Here is a 16,672-nt window from a genome sequence, read left to right as displayed (position 1 = left end):
AGGTCGGGTGGGGCTGTTCCCGTTAAACCCAAGCCAGGCCTGTTCTCATCCTGGAAAGTGGCCGCAGAGCAGGGTGGAGGGCCCAGGGCCCAGGGCAAGCACCAGACGGTGGGTGGGTGGGCGGGTGGGCGGTGCGCCTTCAGCCAGCTGCTCACAGGGGCCTTTCCCCGACCCCGCTCTGCTACCTGGGCACATCACCAGCGGTACACCCACCTGCAAGGGGCTTGAGGATTCCAGCCACAGGGGAGCAGCGATAACCCACAGGGCAAAGGGGTACAGTGGGCACAGCACAAGAGGAAGGTCCCTACCCCTCTGAAGACTCTCCCCCAGCCCCGCCCCCCAGCTCTTACCTTGGCGATCTTGGCTTCATCCTTCTTTTTGGCGGTTTGGAGGGACTCATAATGGTGCCGGGCGCTGTCATAGTCCACCAGCTTCCGCCCTCGCTTGGCAATGCGTGACTGGAAGACAGGGAGGTGGGAGAGGGGGGCTGAACAGGGCCTGGCACCCAGGCTGAGATGTCGAGATGTCGAGATGTTCAGAGAAACTGGGTTGTGGGCACTGGGAACTGGATAAAGCCGAAGGGCCAGGGCAGCTGACCCAGGCTCAAGAAGTGCATCTGATGCATGCTTGAAACAGGCTCCCACATGTCTGGTGGCCAAGAGCTTGCCCCTTCCAGGCAGCCCATGCCCTCAGGAGTCCTTTCTTATAGAGGCCAAACCAGTTCCTTCAATACTCAGCCATGTTTGCCAGTGCCCACCAGCCAGTATTGTATGGGACAAGCCTCTTCCCTGGCCTGGCCCTCGGCTCCTGGACCCAGGCTTCTCTTCTCCAGGCTACCACCATCAGCCTCCCTTGCGCAATCCCCATCAGGCATCTTGAGGAGCCCAAGGCACCTGCACTGGGTGGACACACTGCAGCATTGAGCCAGACCCCCAGCGTACAAGAACTAGCATCACAGTCACCACCTGGCCTCAACACCTCTACTTCCATGTCTGAAGCACCTGGGCCCATCGGCTGCAGGGGAGGGCACCCATTAGGCACACGTGCTTAGGCTTTACGTCCCCTTAAAATACCTTATATGACCCTATAGTCACTCCACAGTGACGCAGCCATGCAGACATACATGCACCATGGGGTCTCTTCCTACAGTCTGGAGACCCAAAGGTACAGGGCCCCAGAGCTCTCTGCTCAGAAAGGCTCAGGCTGGGGGGCTGGTCTCAGAGGGAGCAGCCCTGGAGGGACGAATTGCCAGTGCCTGAGCCAGCCCTCGGCTGACCCCTTCCCCCCATCCCTCTGTCCCTGCTTCACCTCCAGTGCACAGGCTATCAAGCCAGAACAGGACAGATCTACAGAGTGCCTCTCACCTTGATGTCAGGGAACTGGCCCAGGTATGTGTCCATAGTCAACAGCGCCTGGTCCACCAGCTTCTGGTGGTAATCCAGCCAGAGGAGGTCGTTGTTCTGAAGGAGGTGAGAGCTCATGAGTATACAGCCAGGGGGGACTGGGCCACACCCAGTCCCCAGCTCTCTCCCCCCAGAGACCTGGGGTCCACTTGAGCCCCACTGCTTCCCAGCACAGAAGCTTCTCAGAACCTCAGGTTCCTTGGCTGTGAAGTAGAGGTGATAATTCCTGCCCTATAGCCTCTCCCAGGGCAACTATAAGGAACAGATAAGCCCAGGGTTGGTAGGGTCAGGAAGGGGAGGGGACTTGCCCAAGAGCACACAGCCTGTGAATGCCCAAAAACCAGATGGGCTTGTCCAAGAAGGTGAGGCAGGGCAGGATGGGCCAGCAGCTGAGACCAGAGGGTCCTCTGGGAAGGACGGAGGTCACCTGCCTCACGCTCACCTCAGCTATCTTGTTTGCTTCATCCCTGCCAGGCCAGTCGGGCTCGTACACCTCCTGCAGACATTCATTCAGTTTCTTGGAGGCTTCGTGCATGGCTGTGGGGCAGAAGGGCCATGCTGCAGCCAGGGCCATGGGCGACGAAGACGGGGCAGGAGGGCCCAGGAGGTATGTGGTCCTCAATGCCAGCGTTCACCCTCCACCACAAACCCTGGTCTCCATCCCAGCTCTGCACCCATCAGCTTTAGGTGGGGCAAAGGCCCCTCAGTGTCCCATGAAGCCCACCTACCCAGACCAGGTCTGCCCCAGGAGCCTGCCTGCCCCTTACCCTTGACTGAGGCCAGGTAGGTCCGGAGGTCCTTCTGTAGTCGAGTGCCCTCAGTCTGCAAAGAGAAAGACAAGGCCAGGGTGAGGGCCTACTTGTACATGACCCTGTCCTTCCTGTACTCTCAGGTGGACAAACGCAGGCTGCTCCCAATAGCCACCACAGATCAGCTGTCCTCATCAGGGCGCTGGCAGGACTAGAGAAGACAAGACATGTGCAACAGCTCCTGGGCACAGCCTGGCCCAGAGCGCCCCTCAGAGCACAGCAGCTACTGCCTCTCTTGCCACAAACATGTACTAAGCATCCAACACTTCTCAGCACCATCCCTGCCTCAGGAGCCAAGGGATATTCATCCAGAGATTGTCAGCACCTGTCTCTTCCAGGAACAGTTCTCAGCCCTATAAGGAAGGTAGGAAAATAGTGGGCCCCCCACACACCCTAAATAACACACTGGGGGCGCAGGCTGAATGACACACATGTACAGTGGGATGGGCATACGCCAGGTCTGCCCTCAGGCAACCACGGGCCAGGTGGCCAATGAGCACAGGACACAGGACTAGAACACCCTGCCCCAAAAGCTTAGGCCAGCAGGCTCCCAGTGCATCATGCCAGGGACAGAGGACGGCCTGCAGAGGAGGCTGCAGAAGGTGGAAGGGAATTGCTTAGCCAGGCTGCAGAGAAGTGAGGAGTGCATGCCCAGAACTCTCAGGACACTGGCCCAGCCAAGAGGGCGGATTTGGATGTAGGAAGAAAAGATTGGCCAGGGGACTGGGCCAAACGGTGAAGGCCCTGAGCTCGGGAGGTAGCTCCAGGGACTTGCTGAGACAGCAGGACCAGCAGAAAGGATGGACCCATGGGCAAAGCCTCAGTCCCTCTGTGTTATCAATACCATACAAGGCAGGAATTGGAAAACTGAGCCCCAGGTGAGAGAGGGGGTAAATAGGGTGAGATAACAGGTGATATATGAGACCACCAATGGTGAGACCCTGGAGTTTCCAGAAGCCATGTGCAGAGGGGGACAGAGCACACACAGGCTTTGGGGTTATGAAGACCCAGCTCTCTAGCTCTGACCCTCACTAGACATGTGACCCTAAGCAAGAGACTGAACCTCTCTCTTCATCTGTCAGCTGGGGTGAATGACTCCCACGGCAGACCACAACCTAATGTGTGCTCAGGGAACAGCACACGTGAGCCAGCCCAGGCCCCTAGCCTTGCAGGCCAGTTTCAGGAGATGAGCTTTATGCTGAGGATGGTGATGTGAGGCAGTAGGGGGACATGAGGAGAGAGGGCTTCTGGACGTCAAAGGATGGCAGTGCCAGAAGCTGACTTCTACAGGGGAAGAGCACCCTCCTGGTGTCTCCCTGCCTACTGCTGCTCACATCCTTATTTTAGATCCCTTTGCCCTTGCCCTGGTGGAGGGCCAGATAGACACAGACCCAGCAAGCAGCCGTAGTCCCACTCCTGGCCAGCCTGGTGCCTCTGCAGGAGACAGGCGGTCTCCACTCCAGCTGAGGGCAAGCAGGGACACACCAGCCTTCTAGGCTCACCCCAGGTACCCTCAAACCTCTCCTGTACCCCCCATCATCAGACTCTCCCTCCTCACAGCCAGGGCCTGCTCCTCCCCTCCCAGTGTCCTCAGAGCATCACACACCAGCTGTCCGCCGGGGCTGGCTCTTTCCCTGCACGTCTCTCTAGCATCACTGTCCTCACCTGATAAATGAGGGAGCAGAGACGTTCAGGGACTTGCCCAGTGTTACACAGACTGGTAGAACTGGTGGGAATCCCCACAGCCCCTGTTTATGATGATGAATGCTTCCAGAAGACAGTAGAGGTGTTGTGCAGGGAGGGTTTCAGGGCAGTGCATGAGATATATAATTAGAAAGAAGAAAAAAACAAAACAAAAAAACAAGCGGTGGCGGCAAGGAAAGAAAAACCCTCTCCAAAATTCCTTCAATCCCCACAGACCACAGAGTAGCCTATAGAACCCTGACCACACAGAACTCTGAGGAACTTCAAAGTTTAAGGCCTACTGATTAGAGATTAAAGGAAGAAACAAAGGCCAATCCACAGCATCCAGATCTCTCTGGAATTCCACCAGGGATCGGATGTGGACCGTGTAGGCCTGGGAATGAGGAAGGGCCTGTCCTACTCTTTCAGTGATAGAGATGAGGACTCAAACATGTTCATGATGTGATGCTATCACATTCATCTGATGCCACAGAATCCTCCAAACTTGGTTTCCCTTCCTGCCAACCGTCCGTCATCTCACTCCCCTCCCCACCATCCTTTGAGCGCCTGTCTACACTGCACCCCGAGGAACGGGTCTCCCGTGGGGCGGGTTTCTGTGCTTGCCCAGGCCTCAGGCCGTACCAGGGCCCCTTGTGCCTCCCAAACAAGGCCACACTGTGAGCCGGCACACTGGACACAGACGAGCAAGGGGCCGCGCAGAGCTCTGCCTCACTCCTGTGCCAACTGCAGCTGGGCCCCTCAGCCGAACTCCGAGTCAGTGCCTAGGATCAGACATAGCCCTGCCCCACGCAGCTGCCTCCTGCAGGGCAGCATCCAGGCGGCCAACACAGAAGCTGTGTGTTTGCTCCAAGCCGGCTCCCTTGGCACCCCCACCCAAATAAGGCGCCCGAAAGAAAACTCTCTGGAGGTTCCTGGGGCTTTAACACACTCCTAGCAGAGCAACTAGGGGAAAACTAAAGTTCTGGAGCACAGTCTGGTCTGGACTCAGGGGTCTGGAAGGATACCACAACCCAATACACTTAGTATCACTCCACGGAGGTGGTTTGGCCAGCACCCCGCATCCTCGCTCTACATCCCTTCAAAGGGTGCTCCCTGCCTCCTCTGACATCATGGTCTGAAGACCCAAGCCCCCATCTTCCCAGTGGGTGTAGGGGCAGGAACATCCCTCCCGCATGGACTCCCTCTGGCTATAGCTGACTCTTGCCCCGCTGCAGTCAATTCCAGAGGATGTTCACTCAATAGCCAGGGATGCCCTCTTTGAGCAGGCAGGCCCTAAGAACAAGAAAGAATCAGACCTGGCCCACATCAGCAACACAAGCCAACAGCAGTAATGTCCCAGGAGGAAGAGCCTGGCTCACACCTCCCTCGCACTGCCCCACAGCTCACCATCCTGTATCCTCTGAGGGGGCCAAGCTCTGTTTCTCAGTGCAGGGCAGGAGAGCCAAGGCTAGTGCTGGGGGGGACCAGGAAGGGCCATGAAACCTACCCCTGTGAGAGCCGGTGACAGCTGGCTGCCCCAGGTTCCATTCCAGCTGCAGAGGCATCATGGGCCCCTTCAGTGCTCTTGGAGGCCTTGGACATGAATGAGGAGTAGGGAAAGACCTGGTCCTTCCCAGCCCCAAGTCTGAGCCTATTTGGGCCTCTCCTAGCACAGCAAAGACCCTGACTCTACCCTCCAGCCCTCCTTCCTATTTCCCTTGGTCTATGCCCCGAGCCAGAGCTCCCTCTTCCAGGAAGTCTTCTGTGACCTTGCCAGCCCACACCAGCCCCTTCTTCCAGCTCGCTTACTCCACAAATTCAGCTCTTGACATTTTCTACCTGGCAGCCACACTTCCATTTTGCACAAGCTCCCTAAGGCCAAAGGCCACCCCCACTCACCAGCTGCTTGTTGAAATTCTGGACACACTGTTCAAACTGCTCATCCTTTGTCTCATCCGCCTTCCCCAGTTTCTGGAGGACCTGCCAAGGCAGCAAGAGAAGGGAAGTGTTACCATGAGAAAGGGGGTGGCCAAACCAAAAGTGCCCAGTCACCAATACCACAGATGGCTCCCACCCAGCCAGGATCCTGGAGGCCCTCAGCCAGGATAATGCAGCCCAGGGCACTGGGACCATCAGAAGGTCTCCTGGCTGCTGTAATCCCCAAAAGCAACCTCGAGTCCATCAAGTCTTGAGACCTCCTCATTGTCTATGGGGCTTGCCCATCGGCCAAGCAGAGGAGTTCAGGTCAGGCTTGCTGCAATAACTGAAACCAGGAGAGGGGGGCTCCAAAGACAGCTTGAAGGGTCAAGTGCCCCTCCTTGTTGATCTCACATTGCACCCCTGAGGGTTCCACCCCAACTCCGGCAGCTAAAAAGTGAGCTGAGCACAAGAGCAGCCAGGTGGGACAGCCCCACCTCCCTACATGACTCCATTTCCTGGGGTCAAGACTCATGAAGACCAGAGGGAGGAGCAGAGCAGCCCTGAGCTGGGAGGTAATCACCCCAGGACACAGAGGGCACCAAGAGGAGGCAGGGATCAGGCTCTTAGTGTCACTAGGAGCCAGCTCGCAATCTGAATAGATTCTCAGATGTGACCTTTTCCAGCCACCCTGCTTCCTTCTCTACGGCTCAGCAGACCATGCTGGGCCCACTCTTGGCGTGCGCGCGCGCACACGCGCACACACACACACACACACACACACACACACGGGCTCATGGACACCTGCTCTACTCCCAACTAGAAATCTCAGGGGTGGACTCTCCCTCTGATTAGTCCCAACTGTGCTTTCTCAGCTGTGTGGGGGGAGCGGGAGAGGAGGGCACAGGTGGGGAGATGGTTGGGTAGAGACAGAGAGACCCTGAGGCCAGAAGAGAGAGAAAGACCTAGAAGAAGGAGGAGCTGGATCAGAAGCCTGAGAGGAAGTATGATGAAAGAGAGAGGAGGTGGAGGCAAGGAGGGGTGAGGGCAACAGGGGAGTAGGAGGGTGGGGAAGGAGAAAGATGAGAGATCGGGTGCAGAGAGGGGAAGCTGAGGCAGACATGGGGTGGGTTTGCAGGAAGAGAGGGTGGCAGAGACCAAAATGGAGACAGTGATCCCCCACCTAGAGCACCCCACAGGAAGCAGGAGGATGACACCGAGGTGCTCAGCAGAGGCAGTGGCCAAAACCCAAAAAGAATGAGGAAAGGGGGCAGTGGGTGGAGGTGGCAGGTGGAGGGAAAAGTGGTGGATCCTTCCCAGCCCTGACTGGCTCTAGGAGGGCCTATCCTGCCCTGTCAGCTCTCAAACCTTCTCTGGGCGTGGGGTACATTTGGCCACCTCACCAAGTGCCCTCTCCATACACGGCCATGGGCACCTCTGCTGGGACAGCAGACATCAATCAGACATGGATCCAGCCAGACAGAGGGAAGCACATGGCACTGTGGGGGCCTGGGGCGGAGAGCCCAGGCAGCCTGGGCAATCAGGAAAGGTTTCCTGGGGGAGGTTGCAGCTCAAGTGGCAGAGAGAGCATGCAGCAAAGGTGAGAAGACCAGGGAGATGAGGTATGCTACCAGGGAATTTTTTTTTTTATAAAGGTTTTATTTATGTATTCATGAGAGACAGAGAGAGAGAGAGAGAGAGGCAGAAACACAGGCAGAGGGAGAAGCAGGCTCCACGCAGCGAGCCTGACATGGGACTCGATCCTGGGTCTCCAGGATCACACCCTAGCCCAAAGGCGGTGCTAAACCACTGAGCCACCTGGGTTGCCCTTACCAGGGAATTTCGAATAGCTCGAGGGGTGGCAGGAGGAGCAGGGGTAGGGGTGGGAGAGCAGCCCACCAACAACTTTGTGCTATAATGGTCACAACACAGTTTATTGGGCAAGTGCACTTGCAGGCCAAGGGCTGACACTGAGGTGAGAGGCGAAGAGCAAAATAAAACCACTGTGAACAAGAGAATTAGCACTTCCCACCAGCCACGGGCCCCCACACCTCCCCCTCGACAACCATACCCAGCTGGTCCCATGGAAACAGGGTGGAGCTGTGGGGGTGCCTGGCCCACTCTGCACTGAGCTTGAGTAGGTGACTCACCCCTATCAGACGCCAGCCCCTTGGCCCCACCACCTCCAAAGACAGAAATGGAACACCAGGTGGGAAAGAACTTCCAGAAGTCAACAGAGGCTAATGGATGGAGCAAGAGGCTCCCAGCAAGGTCAAGGCCTGGTTACCCCTCAAGATAGGAGGACTGGGAAAGTGGCCCTGTCTACCCCTTTCCTCTCTTCTCCCCAAGGAGATGTACTCTATTGGCCAAAGGTCCCCCATCCCTGTCCTGCCACCAGAGCTCCAGAGGGCTCTAAGCCCCCGGATTTGCACCCAGACATGCACACCTGACCTCAGTTCCCCAATTGGGCTCTGTGCTCCACCCAGACAGCTGAAGCCACCAGGGAGATAGATTTTCAGGCCAGCCACAGTGAGATGTGTCAGGCAGTGAAAAGACCATTGAGAAAAGGGACTTTCTCTCTGAGCCTCAAATGCATTGTCTGGAAAATAAAGAGAACATTAGCACCCACCTTAAGGCTTGTGTCTGCGAAATGTGTCTCCATACCTGGCATACTCGAGTAGCAACAACAATCTCCTAAAAAGCCTTCACAGCAGCTTTCCCACAATGGGGAGCCAGGCCCGACCCCAACGAAACCCCATGCCAGGTCTAGTCTGACAGCATCCGGAAGACAATGCACACATACTAGACATATACGCATGGGCAAGTGTGCACACAGTCAACTCCTTCAAAACTTTGCTCAGATTACACCTCCGTGAAGCTGGCCTCCGCCCTCTCTCTCCCCCACCCCATCCCACTTAGGACCAGGCCCTATTTTCCTCACTGCTGCACCATGTGCCCAAGGGTCTGCCTCTAGCTCTGCCCCAGCCATATGAACGGCCTGAGGTCTGAGACCTCAGCTCCTGCACAGGGCTGGGTCCAGGGCAGACACACAATGTGCTCTTGGTGGCTGCTGACTAATGCAGGCCGTGAGCTCTGAGGACAGCGTCAAGACCTGGAAGAAAACATCCTATCTCTCAGGCTAAGTATCCTCTTATCCTCTTATGTCCCCCTTAGAACCAGGGTTAGAACTAGCACTCACATTAATCTGAGGTCTGGGCTTGGGCAAGGCGGCCTGGCTCCACTGGGTCCCAGGCCTGAAGAGGCAGCACGCCGGGAAGCGAGCAGCACGGGAAGGTAGGCCAGGCTCCCAGCTCCACGTGACCTCAGGTTAACTGCTGACCCTCTCCACACCTCAAACAGCAACCACCGCAGCGGCCAAGGTTTGAGAAAAGGCCCGGGGAGTGTATGCTGGCCTTGGCCCCATTAATCTTCACTGTCCCCACCCCAATTTTATAGATGACAGAAGGAGGGCACACAGCCTGGGTCCTGACCTCAAGGTGCTGCGGGAGTGGCTCTAAGAGGGAAAAACAAGCTGGGCGTGCCTGCCTCAGGACAGGGACCAGGACGAAATTTGGTCCAGTAATCCCACAGCCTCCTGCTACCGGCTTCTGTTTTTCTACCTTCTGGAACTGGAACTCCTGCCACGGCCCAGCCACTGGGTAAGAGGCCTTTATGACCAGCTACTGGGGAGCTCAGACCATGGCCAATCCTGTCCCTACCACCTAAAAGCTATTCAGCCCTGCCTTCATCTGTCCCCATCCCCAGGATATGCCCCAAGGCTACTCTCTGGCCCCCACTGGCTTCACCTAGGTCTCTCTCACACACACACACACACACACACACACACACACACACACACACACACTCAGTCCTCTACTCACCAAGAGGGAAGCCTTAGCCACGGCCATGGGCCTTAGGGGCACAGGTGCTCCACCCGTTCAACACAAGGTTAGTGGGGCTTCCTCATGCCAAGGTCACACATGGACCCTGAGAGCAGCAGGGGGACTCTGGGTGTCCAGAGAGGCCTGCTCCGCAAGATTCCCACTGTCTGTCCAGGGTTATGTACGGGGAGAGCCCAAGACCCTCTGGTGTCACACATCTCCCTTTGTAACAAACACAGGGAGCCTTTCTGATGATGGGACAGGCCCTGCCACACCTTGGTGTTAGCCCAGGGGGAGGGCATGGGGACAGTTCAGCGGCCCAAGGGCCAGCAGACCAGAAAGCCTCATCAGTGCTACCGCCTCTTCTCAACACTTCATCAGCCCAGCCAGATAGCAGTGGAGCGGACATGCCTCCGAAGGGGCAGTCCAGGGCAGGGCAGAGAGGACAGTTCTGCAGCTGGTGGCAGAAACAAACCTCCTTTTGACAACATCCACTGTTCAGCCTCACTGAGCCTGGGCTGTGAACCAGGCCAGCAGCCCCCCGCTGCGCAGGGCAGGAGGCTCACCGGGGCTCAGGGGGAAGGAGATGCCCTTCCAGCCCCTCTGCTGTGACCTTTCTCACAGCCCAGAGCATCCCACTCCCACCGCCAGCATGGGGTCGTGGGGTGTCCTGCCAAACCCTCACTTCTCCTCCTCCCAGGCAGCGAATGGCCCCCTGGGGCAAGACACATGTGCCTCTGCACAGCCATGCTTGCGTGACCACCAACCCAAGCAACAGGAAGGCCCTTTGGGGCCAGTCTTCTGAACCAGGAGCAGTTTATTGCTTACTTCTCAACAAGCACTGAACAAAGCAATTTACAGACACCAAGCACTCTCTCCTACAGGTGAGTGTCTTCACCTCCATGTGACAGATGGCAGGTGAGGACAGATAAATCAGGACACATAGCCTAAGGCTTTACAGTCCGGAGTAAACTCTGAGCTTCTCGCTGCTTCCAATCTCCAAAACTGGAGGAGGGGCACCTGGTAGCCCTCACCCAGCACCCAGGCCAGCCCAGCAGATAAAGTGTAGATAAGCACATCTGCAGACCCTCGCTCACTGAACTGACACTGGGTGGCCCTGCTTAGAGCCCTGAACTCACGGCAATCCCCTCCTGGGGGCTCTAACCCCTCCTTCCTCCAGAGAGCGGTGGGTTCCCTTGCATTGAGGGGGCACACGCTCACATCTGAATGGCATGGCACAGGGCAGGAATAATGCTTTCTAGAACCCAAGGCTGGGCTAGGGAGAAGAGGGACACCAAGGGGCCCAAGAGGGAAGCCCAAGGAAGGCAGGGGCCCATGTTCCCAATCAGCCCTGGTCCCTAAGCTCAGGGCCAGGCAGGAAAGCTGGGGGTTCCTCCAACGGCTACAGCGCCCCTGGTCATGGCTGCAGCAGAAGCATCTCACAAAGCCAGCCAGCCAAGATGAGGACGACCCGCACCTCAATCCAAGTATCCCCAGAACCCCAACACACACACACACACACACACACACACGCCAGGTGGGGAGGGGCTCCACCCAGCCCCCCTCCAAGGACCCAACCTCCAGCTGCTGAGACCCACTCTCAAACCTTCACCTTCCTCATCATCTCCTGCCAGCACCTGTCCAGTTGCTGCCTCTGTCAGGGTTGGTGGAGAAGTGAGCTGTACCCCAGGGGGCGGGGGCTGGGTGTTGCCACCTCACTGCTTCCTCCCAGGAGAGCTTGTGGTTGGTGGGACCACAGCAACAGGATGCACATCCTCACACCTCGCACAGAGGCTCCCATACAGGCAGGACAGGCAGACAGACAGACAGACAGACATATGGGCAGGCAGGTGTCAGGGCAGGTTTTCCCAAAGATTGCTCAGCACACACAGCTGGGCCCTGTTCCGAGGAAGACCCACTAAGAGGGGAAAGGCCAGAGCAGCCCCCTCCCCGAAGGCAGACATACCAGTTTGGCAGATTCTCTCCACCCTGCCCACGGGCCTCTGGGTTTCTGGCTCCCTCCCTGTCCCCCTGGGGCTTTCTTTCTGAGATCAGCTCTGGCTGCCTCCTTCTCCACCATGCTAGGGAGCTCTATAGGCACCGCAGAGCCCTGTTCGTCCTGTTACTATGCCGCAGGGCCCCTCAACCTGTGTGATGGGCTCTGACGCTAGTGGCCTGAGCCTGCTCCCACACAACTCTAAGACCCTCTGGCAACCCAGGAGATGGGCAGGACGCCAGCAGCACCCACAAGAGAGGACAGAAGGGGGGCCCCAAGCCCACCACTCACTGCCACATTGCCTGTGCCCCAAGAGCCAGCCATTTCTCCAAGCGGCCCTGGTTGTCTTCAGGGGGAGATGTGTTCATGGCTACCGGGTATACTTTCTCCTGAGTATCTCACTTAATCTTTGGGTCACATCCTGAGCCACATATTCTTACCCTCACTTAAGAGATAAGAAAAGTAAGGCTGAAGACATTAAGCAATTCAGCCTCATGGCCAAGAAGGAGCAAAGCCAGGACTTTGCGGCTCTGTGGTGGCCATGAGCAAGTGTGGCTCAGATCTCATCTGCTGTGGCAAATGAGCTAGGCCTCTGGGTCCACCACTCTATCCCAGCCGAGGCCACACTGCCCATGGGCTGCTCCACTGAGGGTGCTGAGGCGGCAGAGGTTAACGGGTTCCAACAAGCGAGTCTGACCTGGGATACCCACTAGCCTCGCTGAGCCTCTCTCGCCTCTGTGCTGCAGGCTGAGCCCCTGGCCCAGGACCCTCCTCCCCTGGCCCCTTCTTCTGAAGTGGGTGTCTGGTACTCTCACTAAATGAGAAAGAAGACCGAAGTAAAGAGTGCTGAGATAGCCCGTCACCTGGCCAAGGCTAGATCCAGGGCTCCTGATTCTTGGGTCCTTTCTCCTGGGTGTCACTCTTAGGGTATGGCTCCTTGCACCTGGACAAAAGGAAGTAGCTTCATCTTCTCAGCTGGCACCCAGGCCCTGAAGAGTCTGCCCCTCCTTCCACAGAGCCCTGTGAACCCGCTCACTGAGCAATCAGGTGGCTCTGCCTTCAGACCAGGCAGCAGGGCTTCACCCAAAGGCCCAGGGTCTCCCAGTGGCCAGTTTTCCCTGGTCAGTGGCCCCAGAGCTGCTGCCATGCCTCTGGGTTGGGCAGGGACCAAGGGGAGAGGGGGAGGAATAGGGGCCTGCCCTCTCTGGGAAGGAGCCTGGCCCTGCTCCAAGCCAGCTGTGGCCAGCAGCAGGAGAAACCAACGAGGTCCTGCCTAGGAGCAGAGCCCAGGGTCCCAGAAAGCAAGTCCAGAAGACACAGCAGGGCAGCCCTTCGCCCTCCTGCAGTGCCAGGCTTTTCCTTACGCCTTCCCAAAGGCTCAGAGACTTTTGAAGAAAGATAAATGTTGAAACACGAGCCTTGGGCAAGAGCCAGGAACAGCATTCCATCTCCGGAGGCAAGAATGCTCCCCAGCACCAAGGCCCCCCACGCCACGGCCACGCACAGGCAGGAGGCACACCCAATCCCCGCATGTTCACGTGCTGATGCTCGTGTCTGTGCACACACTCACACACACTTCCTGGTGGGACTCCTACCCACGACCCTTCTGTACCCCCCACCCGCCCCGCACGGCAGGAAGGCAGCGGGAAACACAAGGAGGCCACAGAGCCAGGCAAAAGGCAGAGCAGAGACCAGGAGGTGCTGTACAAGGAGAACCCAAAATGAGGAAGGGGAAACAGAGAGAAAACCAGAGAAAGGGAAACCAACAGTAGCTGAGAGCTTGAGCTGGGCTCTAGCCAAGGAAACGCCCAGCAGCCCCAGGCAGGTGGGTCTCAGGGAGAACAGAAGAGCCTACACACACACACACACACACACACACACACACACACACATTTCTCCTCCCAAAAGACAAGGTTGGCCAAGGGGCCCTGGTCCCTTCTCTTGGTCTCTCTGCAGTCTCCTATTAGGAACCCTATTTCCACAGGGTGGCTGCGAGGTGGTGGCAGGAGAGACTGGCATCTGACGTCCTGCCTTCCTCCCGGGGGAAAAATACTGCCAGCTCCCCCTCATGCTCAAGAGGGGTTCCTTCACCGCCAGACCCCAGCCCAGCCAGGGTCCCCGAAGGCTCCAGCCAAGCGCACTGCAACAGCCCCTCCTCCTGAGCTCCACCAAGATCACACCAAGGCATGACCCCAGGGACCCATGTCCAAGGACCCTCCCTGAGGGAGGCCCACCACTTCTGAAACTTCCCCTTCGGTTTGGCTCACACAAGCAGGACATCCTGAGGTGGGGACTGTCGTCTCATTTTACAGATGAAAGAACTCATCTTCTGAGGCTCAGAGAGGTCACTCGGCTGATGAGTGGCAGAGTCAGGCCCGCAAACCTGATGGACTCCAACGTGTAATTCTGCAGTAGGGAGTGGGGACAGCCAGCAGTCACAGGCATCACGGAGGTTTTACTACAAAGATGAATCTTTGCTGCTACTCCATCTTGCTGCATTCCAAAAATTTAACTGGTAAAGAAAGCACGTTTGAAGGGGCGCCTGGCTGGCTTAGTTGGTTAAACATCCAACTCTTGATTTCGCCTCAGATCCTGATCTCAGGGTTGTGAGATTAAGCTCCATGCGGCATGGTGCCTGCTTAGGATTCTCTCTCTCCCTCTCCCTTTGTCCCTCTCTCTCCCCCCCATCTAAGGAAAAAAAAAAGGCACTTTGTGACATAACCAACATATAAAGACAGATTGTGTAGCAGAATGCAAAGTTTGCAAAGATTTTTGCAATGAAATAGAAAACTAAAAAAACATTTCCAAGGTTCCAACTGGCCAACTGAGGCTGGGCTGAGCACTACTCCCCCCTCAGCCCCCGCACACCCCTCTCCCAACCCAGGAAGTTCCTCACTTCACCCCACCCCCACTTGGTGATCTTTTTTTTTTTTTTTAGCAAGTCCTCGTGTTCTGGAAGTCACTGTCCCCTGATACCAGTCCACAAAGACTCATCATCTTTTTCTGTGGGTTCCTGGTAAGATCCGCTGACTGGCTAAGGAAGCCAACTGGCCTTGCTTGGGAGACGGTCACTCTAAAATTACCTCCTTCCTCTTTTAGCGATTTTCCCTTTCCTTTATGAAACACTGGTGAGAGTAAAGAGTGATGTTTGGTTTTCTTTTTTACATCCTTAACTGGATATATATAAACTTGGCCACCACCGATATCAGCCCACAATGCCTTGAAATGTGACTCGCTGGTCAAAAGTCAGAGTGCAGAAGCTTCTGTGGCCCCCATCAATCCATCAGTCCCAGGGCTGGAAGCCTAACCCCTGAGACAGTGGGGGGCCGGGGGTCTGTTCCTCCTCCATACCCATCTCTCCAGGTGGAAGCGAAGGCTTCCCCCCACAGATGACTGCAGGCCAGAAAGCCCGTCCCCCTCTCCCTACCCTTTCCCTTCCCAGGAGGCCTGAAATTCCAGTCTGTTCAGCAGATAAGCCTGTGGCCAGAGGCCAGGGTAAGACCACCCAGAGCCCAGGGGAGCAGAGGCAGCAGAGATGAATATCGGGATGAGGTAGGGGTTAGGGAGAGTCCAGAAGGGCCCAGCTGAGCTGGGGGAGCAGGGGTGACGTGGAAGCCACAAAACAGCAGCAGTCACTCATCTAAAGACATCCGAAAGGTTTACAAGTGTCTCCAAAGCCCAGGGGAAGAGGGAGGTGATCCATAGACAAGGAAACTGAGGCTGAAAGCCCGTGATCTCAGGGCCACATCAGCCAAAAGGAGGTTTAGGCTGAAAGAAGCACTGGACCCCCAAGACAGTGCTGGAGGGGCCCAGGCTTGGGGCAGGCTCCCCTCCTCTCAGGGACCACCCACCAGGCTGAGGCCTCCCTAGTCAGAATCAGACTTCCACAGCAGAATCAGGCTTCCCCGTGAGTAGGAGGGCTTCTGGAAAGACCAAAACCACCCCGACCAAGGCCGGCCACCCTCTCCCACACTCAGAAGCACCTAACTATCCAGACCTCCCCAAATAGCCCTCCACTCCTCCCAACCCACACTCCAGTGGGAGAAAGGAAATTTTTACCAATTTTTCCAGGAGGGCTCAAGCTGCTCCATCCTCAGGACCTTCCACTTGATTTTGCCCGTCTCAAACTATCCACAGTGAGGAGTCCCTACCCCTGGACTCCGGGGGCTGGGAGAGTGGGAGAGCTGCAGGGGGAGGGGAGACCTCATCTTGGACACCCACCCCCAGCCAGCCACCCCCAAAGCAAGATCCCTGAGCCAACACTCCACAGAGGAGGCATGACTGGTGGTAATACAAGTCTTTAAAACAAAAATACAGGGACACCTGGATGGCTCAGCGGTTAAGCATCTGCCTTCGGCTCAGGTTGTAATCCCAGAGTGCCAGGATCGAGTCCCACATCAGGCTTCCTGCATGGAGCCTGCTTCTCTCTCCACCTGTCTCTGCCTCTCTCTGTATTTCATAAATAAATAAATAAAATGTTTAAAAATAAACAAACAAAAATACAGCAGTTCACAGACTGTGTAAGGCTAGGGAGGTCCGTTCTTAGGAAATACCTCAGAGAAGTGACATCTGAGACCTGATGGAGAGAGAGGACAAGCAAGTGCAAAGGCCCTGAGGTGGGAAGAGCAAGGCCAGCGCAAAGGGAAGGTAAGAGGGTGGGGCGAAGGAGGAAGAAGTCCTAAAATACCGGTGCTGAGCACTTCACATGATTCATCTATCCATCAACTTTGCAGATAAAGAAACTGAGGCACTGATTTAAAATCTCCCAGGGTCACACAGCCAGTCAGCAGGGTGGTTGGAATCCAAACCCCAAGGCTGGATCCAGAGGCCATGTGCTCTAACTACTGCACAAACTGCCCTGGCAGCCAGGGCCAGACCACGGGGCTTACCTGGAGACCCTGGAACACCCTGGTTTGAAGCTGTGCATGAAATAGGAAGCCTCGGGGAGCTCTGATCTGACTCACAGCATTAGAACACCCAGGC

At 56.6% G+C, this 16,672-nt stretch overlaps 1 protein-coding gene and 1 long non-coding RNA gene across 29 annotated transcripts in view; one reads left to right on the top strand and one right to left on the bottom strand.

The window, feature by feature from the left end:
* Positions 1–16,672, bottom strand: part of BIN1 (bridging integrator 1) — a 52,520-nt gene that overhangs the window by 19,036 nt on the left and 16,812 nt on the right. For 24 of the 28 annotated variants that reach the window (XM_077861297.1, XM_077861304.1, XM_077861303.1 and 21 more), the window contains exons 2-6: positions 5,795–5,875; positions 2,171–2,225; positions 1,846–1,940; positions 1,365–1,460; positions 351–458 (exon numbers count right to left, since the gene is read on the bottom strand). In XM_077861297.1, the coding sequence (XP_077717423.1) occupies positions 351–458; positions 1,365–1,460; positions 1,846–1,940; positions 2,171–2,225; positions 5,795–5,875 (435 nt within the window). Of the gene's footprint in view, positions 1–350; positions 459–1,364; positions 1,461–1,845; positions 1,941–2,170; positions 2,226–5,794; positions 5,876–8,441; positions 8,485–11,299; positions 11,370–16,672 lie in introns of those variants that run through there. The other 4 variants (XM_077861301.1, XM_077861325.1, XM_077861300.1 and 1 more) reach the window with 4 other exon arrangements.
* Positions 1,852–16,349, top strand: LOC144291648 (uncharacterized). Its single transcript, XR_013359008.1, has 3 exons — positions 1,852–2,010; positions 9,269–9,471; positions 14,628–16,349. It is a non-coding gene; the product is annotated as an uncharacterized LOC144291648 (long non-coding RNA).

The sequence above is a fragment of the Canis aureus genome, chromosome 20 (assembly GCF_053574225.1).
Source record: "Canis aureus isolate CA01 chromosome 20, VMU_Caureus_v.1.0, whole genome shotgun sequence".
NCBI classification, from domain to species: domain Eukaryota; kingdom Metazoa; phylum Chordata; class Mammalia; order Carnivora; family Canidae; genus Canis; species Canis aureus.
This window is presented reverse-complemented; position numbering and strand designations above follow the sequence as displayed.